Source organism: Urocampus carinirostris, chromosome 6, assembly GCF_059441175.1.
Source record: "Urocampus carinirostris isolate Australia breed hairy pipefish chromosome 6, RoL_Ucar_1.0, whole genome shotgun sequence".
Taxonomy (NCBI): Eukaryota; Metazoa; Chordata; class Actinopteri; order Syngnathiformes; family Syngnathidae; genus Urocampus; species Urocampus carinirostris.
The window spans coordinates 25,597,761-25,611,063 of NC_142354.1; the positions used below are offsets into that span (position 1 = coordinate 25,597,761).

General features: G+C 38.5%; 1 protein-coding gene across 1 annotated transcript in view; it reads left to right on the forward strand.

The window, feature by feature from the left end:
- Positions 1-13,303, forward strand: part of dip2bb (DIP2 acetate--CoA ligase B (putative)b) — a 62,590-nt gene that overhangs the window by 15,800 nt on the left and 33,487 nt on the right. Inside the window, exons 2-3 of the mRNA XM_088338442.1 lie at positions 11,629-11,700; positions 12,930-13,082. Of these exons, the coding sequence (XP_088194568.1) occupies positions 11,629-11,700; positions 12,930-13,082 (225 nt within the window). The remainder of the gene's footprint in view (positions 1-11,628; positions 11,701-12,929; positions 13,083-13,303) is intronic.

A 13,303-nucleotide genomic window follows, 5' to 3' on the forward strand; every position in this document is an offset into this window, starting at 1 on the left:
CTGCTCCCCTCCGTGTGTTACACAGGCTCATAGCAGGTTTTGGAAACGAATGTAGAGCGTTACCTAACGTTTTAACTGTCTATTTTTGCTCGTTAATGCGAGCACCCACACATTAACACGACACCAGTAGACTCTATAGAGAATGCATGGAGTCTTTGTGGAGCTGGAAGACTGAATAATTTAAATGAACACTCTGCACAAACACACACTAGGTCACTGAAATTTCTTCCTTTCAACTCTGAAGGGAACTGCAGGAGCCTTGGCAACCTCACAGTCGGACCTCCTCGTTTTGCTGCCCCCTTTTGTAGCACATCAAGAGTCACGACTCTGACTCATCTCTTCTTCATGGTTTTAAAGCTTAACATACAGATAGAACAAACAAACACTCTGTATCAAAACATAATGACAGCACAGTAAAGGAATATTTTTCTGGTACAGCTGTAATCTTTCTGTCAAATTTTTGTCTTTTTTTGAGCATGCTAGCGTCACCTTTTATATACGATCTTTTTAAGGACAAATCCCCTCAAAGAGCAACATTATTAAGTAATCCAGGCCTGCTTGTCAGCACTGCATTGTGCCTGTCACATTGGGCCCCATGCCCAGCCCCTAGGCTCCGACTTACATACAAGTTTTCTTGCAGCCATATGTCAAATACACAGCAATTTAACCTTATGCTCTCAAAACATATGGGGCAAAATGTTAACTTTTGGCCAGTGGGTTGCATAGATGGGTAATAGGTGGTGCTAGATATTATTGCCACCCCGCCCTTTCAAAAATGCTCTTTTTTTTAATGTTCTTTTTATTCATTTTGTTGTAATAATTAGCTAAAGGTTTTAGTGATTGGTGAGATCGCCCATTGTCCAGAATGGCTATGTTTTTGTAATATTTTTTCTTTTCATTTGATTTAATGTGTTATATGGTGAAAAAAACCTTTTCATTATATTTTATGAATACCGTAAAAGTCCTATTAAATTGAAGATGTTTGCATAATTAACACATGAATTTATATATGAATTTACAATTCTATGAGGAAACGTCCATATACACTAAAGCACTGTTTTTTCCCCTCTCAACTATTGCCTACAAAATGTCTTTGCAAGGCATTGCTCTCACCTCATCATTCGTTTTTTTCATCCCTTAGTTGTCGATCTTCTTCTTAAAGTTGAGGTGCGTCCTTGGAATTGTCCTTAAAATACTTGCAAGTGTCTCTGAATAGTATGTGTTAACAATGCTCAACTGAGTTAAACTAGCACTTATGTTTTTTTTTCCACCGTACCTATCTGCTCTTTTCCTACTTTTAGTAAAGCTGTCCGGGGCATACCATATTAGGGAGGATGACTGGTGTGTGGAGGAAGTACTGGAGATTGATATCATCCTTGTCCCCGCGTTTATTTTTTCTTCTATTTGTTAGTGTTGAATTAAAATGTGATAAGAGGCCCTCTTCAAGTACAGTCAAAACACCAAACCAAACCCAAAGGAAGGTGAAAAGAAGAGTTTATTCGTTTCCGTCGGAGAAATACACGTACTTGCACGTGCATCAAGAAGTAGCCTGACTTTGAAAACAGCAGACGTGGTGGGCTTGTGCAAAAAAGTTCCAAATTCCATATAGTTCTTTTAACTCCTTCACCTTTTGACAGCTATGGACGTTAAAGATCCATTTTAACAGGAGTAACAATACATGAGAAAAAAAGGGATTTTAATGAAATTCCCTTTCAGTGCTTAATATGGCTCAAGAACATTATTCCCATTTCAGCCACAACCAGAAATCTTGCTTAGGCTGATCAGGATTAAATGAATAGACAAAAACAGACCATTGTTTAACCATGCCTCAGTTTTTTAGGTTCAAATGAATTAGTTCACTGATAGAGGCAGCCTTATTGGTACTGTAGAGGCAGGTTGGTTTGTTGGATCCCTTAAGGGGGGCACCATTTCCTGTTGTATGTCTTGGGCAAGTACATCCTGTTGGCGCCCATCCCTTTCCAGGCCTAGATACAGAGAATAAAACCTAGTAAAAGTATACATTTGTTATTTTAAGTTACAGAATGTGTACCTAATGCACATATATCAAATTGTAATAATTGCCTCTAAATAGAAATGCTTCTTGTAGAATGTAGAAAGACAATTAAGTTTCTCGGACAAACATTTGTTTTAGTTGCACCTGTTCTCTCACACTGCAGTCTATATACATAGGTTTAATTTATCTTCTTTTTTTTTTAAACTGTGTGTTCTCACGCTAAAATATGTAGCACTGTTGATGTCTGTGAAGTGTAGTGTGTCAGGTGTGTCAACCGCACCTCTTGTCACTCTTTGCTTAGAGGGGTTGAAGTGGAGTCGCGTCAAATTTTCCGTCAACTCCTTGCACTCCTTTGCTGTTCCCCACCCAAAGGCCCTCTGCATTGAGCAAGTGCGTGTGCATGTGCTACTTTGCATGTACTGTAAGTGTTCCCTTTCCGGCACTGACTTAAAAACGACAAAGCAAACGGATATGTGAGTCAGTGTTACCTGAATTAGCCACACCCTCACACTCACTGATATCTGACTAATATGATTGTAATTGTTGCTTACTAAAAGCATATTTTTCTTTTAAATATGTTTTAATTGTTTAGTAATAAACATATATTTTAAAAAGCTACCGTATTTTCCGCACTATAGGGTGCAGCGGGTTATAGGGCGCACCCCCAAAAAATAGTTTTTGGTCCTATATCTTCCATAGATAAGGCGCACCGCATTATAAGGCGCTACAATGGGAACGTCGACAAAACAGTCAGATGATTCAGTCAAACTGATTACCCCCTTAACATTCCCAAAGCTTGCAAAGAAGCAAATACGTGTCGTTGACACGTGCGGATGCGGTGTCCGTACGATGTCACTCGAATGCATCGTTTCAAATATCATTCGGAAGGTTAAAGTCTTGGGATTCAAGAAATGCCAACCATTCCTTAGTTTCTATTTTCTTTTTCGCTCGCAACTTTACTGTGCATATGACAATAAACACTTGGAATTGAGTTTAATTCACTCAACTCATCAGAGCGACATCAAGATCGTTCTAAAGCAAGATACCGGGAAAATATAAAGCCGCATAGCTCACCTAAGTTCTCACGTTCAATAATGATACGCAATCATGGTCTTCTTACAACCGTGAGTGTAGTAAATCCAGGAGAGTAAAATATTTACAAATACAGACTAATGAAACATGTTTCTCTATGGCGTAGTTTAGCTAGCTTGCTATTCAGTCATCTTTTTCGGCCAATTGCAGGGTTTGTTTTGGCCCTCTAGCCAATCCGAGGCTCCGAATAACTTTAGCCTATAGCGATCGATTTAACGGATGAATGACACATCTTTTTCGGCCAATTGCAGGGTTTGTTTCGGCCCTCTAGCCTATCCGAGGCTCCGAATAACTTTAGCCAATAGCGATCGATTCAAATGATGTTTGACACATTGGTTAGCCAATGAAACGTCGGTATATAAATCCCAGCATACACCGTGTACTACTCCACGTTCGGGGGAAAATCGAGTCGGCGGCTGTTGCGTAAGTTGCGAGACCTTGCGATTTAATATTGAGCCATATATAAGGCGCACTGTATTATAAGGCGCATGGTCAGCTTTTGAAAAAAATTAAGACTTTTAGGTGCGCCTTATAGTGCGGAAAATATGGTACTTATTTTGAATATGCATGCAGTGTTTCCCATAGAGTTTCGTGAGATGTTTAGTAGACCATTACTGAAGAAACATGGCTTCGACACAATGGAGTCTGTCAACAATGGCCATGGCTTATTGTGGTCTGATGAGACCAAGATGAATTGATTTGGCTCAGATGAAATGAAAATGAAATGATCTGCATTTATATGCGCTTTTCTAGTCAGACTTCCCAAAGCGCTTTACAATGTGCTTCACATTTACCCATTCACACACACACTCACAGCCATACAAGGCTCCAACCTGCTTATTGGGGGCATTAGGAGTTCAGTGTCTTCGACATGTAACACGGAGGAGCCGGGATTCGAACTGCGATCTGTTGATCCCAAGACGAGCGCTCTACCTCCTGAGCTACTGCTGCCCGGATGGTGTGACACATATGTGGCGACCGGCTGAGGTGTACAAACATGGTTGTGTCGTGCCTAAAGTCAGGCATGTCATGGTTTGGGGCTGCATGAGTGCAACTGGAATTGGGGAATTCGCTCGTCTTGGGATCAAGAGGTCACAGGGTCAATTCCCGGCTCCTCCGAGTTATATGTCGAAGTGTACTTGGGCAAGACACTGAATAAAAGTTCTTTTGATTAACTTTGTATTTGTATGTATTTAAAAATATTGTTATATTTTCCAAACAATGCAAGTTTATGAGACTAATTAAACCATGGTGGTCCACCAGAATCCTCCCACGCATGGGAAACACCGCCATAGTTTTACTAATACTTAGCTGTAATGTACCGTGTGAAGTCAATTAAAAAACTTTTTTTTTTACATATAAGGCAAGCCTGGTTAATAGAGTGATATTCTTTGTGAAACAAATGTCTTACTAGTTTTAGCACTATAAGGTTCAGACCAGACAAGATATCGGGTAGCACTTTAGGTCTTGCCTGCTTTTGTTTGCCGTGCAGATAAGAGCATTCTCCAACAAATGAGAGGAAAAGTGATCATCACTAGACAATCTTGTTATGGATCGTTTAGTTTTTACTTTGGGTCATGCTAAATGCTATCTGAGTTAGAGATCAATAGCTGTAAACAAATCAATGCACTCTCCATTAGGTATTCCGGTATGATAGTATTTTTTCTTAATTAGATGGGTATGAGAATAAAAAACAAACTTAAAGTGGATGGAGTTTAAATTAATGATGAGAAAAATAGAGGGGTTTAAGCTTTTACCATTGTCTGAATAATATACTTTGAAACAGTAGGAGCTGTTGATACTAATAAATTTTTTTTTTTTTTTTTTATCATGATCAATACAAAGACTTAAATGCTCTATGTAGTCTTTTTTTTTTAAGTAAAGGTGTGCGGATATATAGGTATGCCGATTCCTTGATCCCAATGGTCAGATCGCTTAATAATAAGGTGATCTCTACTCACTATTTCATTTTCCTTCTCAATGTCTAAAAGTGTCAGACACTGTTCTTCTGCAGAGAGAATTCATACAAACTTCACTTTTACTTAAGAGCACTACTTGGATGCGCCAAAAACGTTTGATTTCTTTTAACACACTTTTGATATCTACAGGGAGTGCAGAATTATTAGGCAAGTTGTATTTTTGAGGATTAATTTTATTATTGAACAACAACCATGTTCTTAATGAACCCAAAAGTCTCATTAATATCAAAGCTGAATATTTTGGAAGTTGGAGTGGGTTTTTTTAGTTTTAGCTATTTTAGGAGGATATCTGTGTGTGCAGGTGACTATTACTGTGCATAATTATTAGGCAACTTAACAAAAAACAAATGTATACCCATTTCAATTATTTATTTTCATCTGGGAAACCAATATAACAGCTCAACATTCACAAATATACATTTCTGACATTCAAAAACAAAACAAAAACAAATCAGTGACCAATATAGCCACCTTTCTTTGCAAGGACACTCAAAAGCCTGCCATCCATGGATTCTGTCAGTGCTTTGATCTGTTCACGATCAACATTGCGTGCAGCAGCAACCACAGCCTCCCAGACACTGTTCAGAGAGGTGTACTGTTTTCCCTCCTTGTAAATCTCACATTTGATGAGGGACCACAGGTTCTCTATGGGGTTCAGATCAGGTGAACAAGGAGGCCATGTCATTAGTTTTTCTTCTTTTAGACCCTTTCTTGCCAGCCACGCTGTGGAGTACTTGGATGCGTGTGATGGAGCGTTGTCCTGCATGAAAATCATGTTTTTCTTGAAGGATGCGGACTTCTTCCTGTACCACTGCTTGAAGAAGGTGTCTTCCAGAAACTGGCAGTAGGACTGGGAGTTGAGCTTGAGTCCATCCTCAACCCGAAAAGGCCCCACAAGCTCATCTTTGATGATACCAGCCCATACCAGTACCCCACCTCCACCTTGCTGGCGTCTGAGGCGGACTGGAGCTCTCTGCCCTTTACCGATCCAGCCACGGGCCCATCCATCTGGCCCATCAAGACTCACTCTCATTTCATCAGTCCATAAAACCTTAGAAAAATCCGTCTTGAGATTTTTCTTGGCCCAGTCTTGACGTTTCAGCTTGTGTGTCTTGTTCAGTGGTGGTTGTTTTTCAGCCTTTCTTACCTTGGCCATGTCTCTGAGTATTGCACACCTTGTGCTTTTGGGCACTCCAGTGATGTTGCAGCTCTGAAATATGGCAAAACTGGTGGCAAGTGGCATCTTGGCAGCTGTACGCTTGACTTTTCTCAGTTCACGGGCAGTTATTTTGCGCCTTGGTTTTTCTACACGCTTCTTGCGACCCTGTTGACTATTTTGAATGTAACGCTTGATTGTTCGATGATCACGCTTCAGAAGCTTGGCAATTTTAAGAGTGCTGCATCCCTCTGCAAGATATCTCACTATTTTTGACTTTTCAGAGCCTGTCAAGTCCCTCATCTGACCCATTTTGCCAAAGGAAAGGAAGTTGCCTAATAATTATGCACACCTGATATAGGGTGTTGATGTCATTAGACCACACCCCTTCTCATTACAGAGATGCACATCACCTGATATGCTTAATTGGTAGTAGGCTTTCGAGCCTATACAGCTTGGAGTAAGACAACATGCATAAAGAGGATGATGTGGTCAAAATACTAATTTGCCTAATAATTCTGCACTCCCTGTAGATAATATTTGGAGAACTAAAGGTGTGTTGTGTGTAAAACAAATAAAGCTGGTGCATTAGAAATTTAGATCTGTGCATTGCTAATTAAAAAACACGCAAACATTGGACAAGCAAATGCACCATTTTACGTTCTGCTGCTTTTCAGTTTTGAATTCAAAGATGATTACTTTGTGATAAATCCTCAGTATTACTTTTTTTCACAATATTGCAAGATTGCTATTTGACAGACTGATGATGAGTTATCACTGTTCAGGAAGAAGAAAGCTGAGATGAAAACGTTTTATTATTACAATACATTCCAAATTCCGTGAAAGTTACTGCAGCCAAGATGAAAACAAACCATTATTTGTAGCCCCTGAGAAGCTATTGGGTTTGGTTTTTGTTTTGTCTGCCGATTTCAAATAATATTCCTCACACTTAGAGGTTCTTTGTCAAAGCAAGACACCCACTAGGAAACAAAAACAGCTTTTTGAATGTTATTGGATTTCTGTACCATAACAATCTGCTGTTTCATTGTTTAATACATTTTGTGTGCACATGCATGTTTCAGTGTGAGTGCACATAGAAAGAGGACTATGTCATCTTATCAATCTGTAAAATTCAATCTGTTTTTTTTCGCACATTTAAAATGAGACAAGCTGTTTGTTTTGTGTATATTGCACGCTGCTTCCAAGCATCCCATCTTCTAAAGGATCTGTTTTCTATGAAACAACAGCTGTAAAAATTCAAGCATGTTACAAAGTTTTATTAGTGCAGGTGTCCAATGCGATTTAATCACGTTGTGGGGGAAGCAAGGGGGTGTGCGTTTTAATTAAAAAAAGCTAGAAAAGGGGAGAAAGTGGTCAGCAGTTCATTACAATTCAGACGGAGTGCATGCAGGGTGCACGGAGAGAAAGCTTCCGCAATTTAAATCATCTACGCTTGGCACCGAGCAAAACTTGGGAAACTGCGCCGTTCCTCTCTTTTTGGTCGTTAAGAATTCATTTGAGCCATCCTTACCATTGAATAGTCAAAATGAATGGCACGACTATGGCCTGTAAACGTTCGATTTTCAACTGAAGGGCCGATGAGAATCGGTCTTTGTGGGAATTTGGGTTAACAAGATGGGGCCTAGTCACCCCAGGAGTAAAGCGCTTTGCCTCCCAAGTAGACAAAAACATATTCTTTTATGACATCGTTCGACAAGTTTGTTTTATGTTTAGCTGTCCTGTGCTCACCTACCCGGAGTGGGGGATAAAACATGACTGTTCCATCTTGCGAAACCAGTTTTGTAAAGAATAGCCTTCTTAAAGGGGAAGTAAGCTGAGACATTTCTTTACGGCGCAGTAATATCCACTAACCAGAACCTGCTAAATATTTCCTCTGTGGAATATGAGTCCACCTGTTTTATGCATCCAAAGGAGGGGTGGGCAAACTACGGCCTGTGGGCCACATGCTGTTTGGCGTTTCTATCCAAACAAAGAAAAAAAAATATGACCATACATATATATATATATATATATATATATATATATATATATATATATATATATATATATATATATATGGTCATATTATAGTTCCTGCTCTGGTCTTAATCATAAGAGTTGAAAACTTAAACGATGCAATGAACACCAATGATAAGTTCATGCTGTACTTAATCTATTGCTTCACATATCAGTGAATGCAACGTTTCCAAATTGAGTGGGAGTGAAATCTGTTTAGTTACTGTACCTTCTACAAAGATAACATGTTATATATATATATATATAAAATGGTAAATAAATTACTACTAATAAAATAAATTTTGTCCCTTTTTGTGTCTACCACAAAAATATTATTACAAAAATACAAAATTAGTGCTTAAAAACAGTGACTTAATATATTATTTTGCTTTAATTATGAAAAGAAGAAATACTATAAAAATACTACAACAATACTACAGTCCAAAAACACTACTACAGTAGTGACAGTACAAAAATGCCACAAAAATCCAACAGATGGACTACAAAAATACAACTACAACAATATTAAAAAAATACTACTACACGAGGCCTAGTAATGTACACACGAACACACTTAAAACCGTTAAGGCACACCTCCCAAAAATATTTTTTTAATCACATATATTTTTATATTATTTAAGACGCACTGGACTATAAGGCACATGCAATTAAAACTAGGAGCAAATGTGTAACCGTTGCACATTTTGTAAACTTATGGTGTGTATTGGTGCAATGATTAATCAGTCGAACATATCGCTGACCAAAGTTGCAAAACATTGTAGCCATCGGGAATTAAACTCGGGTCGCGGTGGTGAGAGTGCTGAAACCTAACCATTAGACTACCAGTGGTACAGACGCTCCCCTACTTACGAACGAGATACATTTCAGACGATTGTTCGTAAGTTGAATTTGTTCCTAAGTTGCTTTAGTGCTATATTTTGTATGTTTAAGGTTTATATTTGACCAGCTCGGTGGCCTTGGGGGTATGGCGCCGGCCCAGAGACTGGGAGGTTGTGGTTCAAGCCTCGGCCGAGTCATACTTAAGACCTAAACATTGGTACCCGTTGCCTCCCTGCTTGGCGTTCAGCATTAGGGGTTGGGATTGGGGGGTTTGGTCACCACTGCTAGTGGTTGATTTAACCACCACATTGATTAACAGCTAATTATTCTTCATTAAGATTCTACCCTTTTTCAAATAGGGAGAAAACATATTGAAAATGACTTATCCATCTGGATAGCAACCACTTTAGTTTCTAATCCATCCCCAGCAATCGTTTGTCCACTGGTTTAACTCCTCTGATGGCGGCGATGGAACTAACATACCATAATGGAAGTGGCATACAGTACAGCTGAATTTCAAATCATCCAGATGGAAGAGTGACTTAGAAATTCATTTAATGCTCGTCCATCCCCTTCCCCCACAAAGACGCCATCCCTCTCTCCCCCTTCCGCAGCGAAACTGCCTGTTCACATGAGCTAAAAATAAATCATGTGACTGAGCAAGGCCAACCATTTTGTTCATGCATTACTTATTGTTCTGTATACTTTTCTTCAGATATTCGCCCCTCCGCCCCCAAAAATGCACGCGCTTTAAATTGTGAGTTGGCAGGCTAATATTTTCAGTGTTCGTACGAATTGCTTAATATACTGTACTGCATGGTAGATAAATACGCCAGAATATTTTTACCATACATTTGTGAGTCTACACATTTATAACACAATAATTAATAAGATGTATATGATATGGGCAATAGTTACACTTTCGTAATTGTGGCATGATATCTCATTCTTTATCACCATTTTTTAAACAGGGGGAAAACTAACTTGTTTGTCTTAATGGCGATTTTTTTGGAGTGTCTATCATCGGGACATGCTTTTGATAATATTTAGTAATTAATATTACACATTGGGAAATGAATGATACAAAAAAAGGAACCTTAAAAATAAAAAAGCAAAGCACTCAAGCAGATTTGATCCTTAGATTTCTTACCTTGCGCTCTGCATTAACATTTCACAAATGATACATTTATATATACAGTATTTAAAGGAGATATTTCTGTCCCTCAAATACAGTACTGTGTTTATGTTATCGTATGAAATCCGCCCATCTGTAGGACAAGACCTAAAGTGATTCTTCTTTTTACTTCAGGTTTATGGTATTTATAATCCTGTCAAAGGTTGACTTTTTTAAGTTTTCATTCAGAGTTAAAGTTTTAAAGTGTAAATCGAGTTAAAGCTTTAAACCTGCTGTAACTCAGGTGCCAAGCAGCTTTAAAGTCTTGTTGGGACAGTGTATATTATTTAGCGCATATCAGTGGTTAAAAAACAAAAACCTTCATTCATTGAAAAAAAAAGCAAAAATACATGAATTATTACATAAACTGCTAGTAGGTCGAAAAATGTGCACTTGTTTTACATAACCTGACCTTCTCACCTAGGGGGAGCTGACTTAATTCTCCACCATCCTTTTTCTACAGATACCCAAAAGCCCCAAATCTTTCTAAAGGCTGAGCAAGTAATTGTGCTTTATGGTCACCTTGCGTCTCTAGTTTGTATCCTTCCTTGTGCTTTTAATCTCTCGTTTGTGGTTGCTCAACACAATACAGCGACATCTAGTGGTTAAATAATACACACTGTTCTTAAAGCAAAATTTAGCTTTCAGCGCTAATTTCTAAACCAAAATCATCCGTAGCACAGTCAAACAACAATTGCCCTGCCAAACATAAGAGTTGAAAACTTAAACGATGCAATGAACACCAATGATAAGTTCATGCTGTACTTAATCTATTGCTTCACATATCAGTGAATGCAACGTTTCCAAATTGAGTGGGAGTGAAATCTGTTTAGTTACTTTACCTTCTACAAAGATAACATGTTATTGTTGCTAATAGATTGTTTTCCATAATAGTGCTTGACGATGATACTTTGCAATCTTTCCTGATTTTAGCCCTTGGGTTCTTTCACATGGATTTTTTTCCCCAGCTTTTTTCCTGCTTTTCTCTTTCTCTCTCTCTTTCTCTGTCTGTCCCTGTGTCTCTCTTTTACCCCTTCATTCGCTCTCTCTTTCTTTTTCTCATTCTCTCTCAATAACATATCTGTTTTCCACCATCTCTGTCCTCTCCTCCTCAGGGTATCTCTGAATCATCACGCTTTTTGCCCACAATTTTTTTTCCAAATTTAGAAGTGTTTTGTTTCTCCCTTTTTCGCACATAAGTGTGGGGCTGTCTAACACGCAGTGTTGACATTGTCTGCAATCTTTGGTGGCTTCAGTTTATGTTTGGGTCTTTATTCCTGTCTATGTTGCCAATACTCAAGAACTACTGACATGAATTAAACATCTTTCTTAAAATGAATTGTTATTTTGTGTACAGGTGACATCACACAAAAGGGCTATGAGAAGAAAAGGACCAAACTCCTGGCTCCATACATCATTCAAACGCCAGGTGAATATTCATGTTTTGTGAATAATCTTTTACAAAATGTCAAACATTAATTCTATAAAAATGGCTTGTTTAATTTAAAATTATGATGTACAAGACTTAGCTTTGATAACTGCTGCCCCCTTGTGACATCGCACATAAAATAAGTTGGGCTAAGAGTTCTATCTTATGATTAAGACCAGAGCAGGAACTGGCATTTAGGAAGTTATGGCATTATACGACTGTAAATTCATGGAGAGTAAAATTAGATATTAAGCCTGTCTCCTCATTTGCGCTGTTTAATGCCTTTACAGAAAAAACAGGGTTCTCTGGGAATTTTTGTCTGTTAAATCAAGAAAGTATTCTGTGGTTACTGGTTATGGACAAGTCCGGTCACAATCTAATCTGTCTTTACCACAAAGGTCGGTAGGTAAGTTTGAGGTCGGGGCTGAGAACTTCTTAAATGTCAAACTTTAAGAACAAAGAAAAACAAATATTCATTTTTATCTGGAGAACCTGCTGCCGGAGGCTTTCAATCACTTTAAAACGGCCCACCATCCTGTAAAGTCAGTGAAACTGCCACCGAGAATGCAAGTTAAACAGGAGTTGTCAGTTAATCAAGGAAAACAACACCATTTGCTAGATTAGCACCATTGAGTGGGAGTCACCTGAAAGTAACTCTAATTTTGATCAATGCATTGATTTGCAAAATATGTTTTTTTTTGGTATCTATTTTGTGAAAAAGTGTTATAGTGGCATAGTATAGAAACAGCAAAATATCCTAAAACTGTTGAGTAGTGAAGATGGCCTTTTTTCAGAGTTATTTAATTGTCTGTATATTGTTCTCTAATTTGCATCTCCAGTGTATGTTTATATACACATACACACATTTCCCTTCTTTTTCTGTTTTCAAACATTTCAGAAAAAATGCCAGGGAGCCACGAAGGTGGCGTTAGAGAGCCACATGCCCTGGGTTAAGCCAATGCCCAATATCTTGAAATACTTTTGATTTCTTGAGCCTCTTTTGGCTATACATTATTGCACTCAATCAAACCAAAACAAAAATAGACGTGTCTTTGAGAAAACATCATTCTAGTCTTGCATCCTTTTTTGCAGATCTTTTTTTTTAATAAAGCCTTGAGAGTAACTGTATGAATTTACTATTTAAGTATTATTTAAGTATTAGTATTATTTAATATTATTTAGCAACTTCTTCCACGTCATACTGGATGATTTTGTTTCTTTTACGCCAGTGGAAGTTACCCCGAAGAACAATGCTCAGCCACCTGCCCCCAGTTCCTCATCCACCCACGGGCCTCCACCTTCCAGTTCATCCCGTTACCGTGAACGCCGAACCCGTAGGACGCATCGCAATGGTGGGACCAGGGATGACCGCTACAGATCAGGTAACATAATGAAAGAAATAGCAACCGTTTTTATGTAACAAACTTGTGACACTTAAAGGGGAGGGGATTTGTATAGCCCTTAATCACAAGAAGTCTCAAAGGGCTGTACAGACGACATTCTACCATTACAGCATCCCCTGACCTAAAACCTACATGAAGGCAAGGGAAAACCCAAAAACCCCAGCATGAGGAAATTGAGAAGGGGCTGCACATGAGGTAAC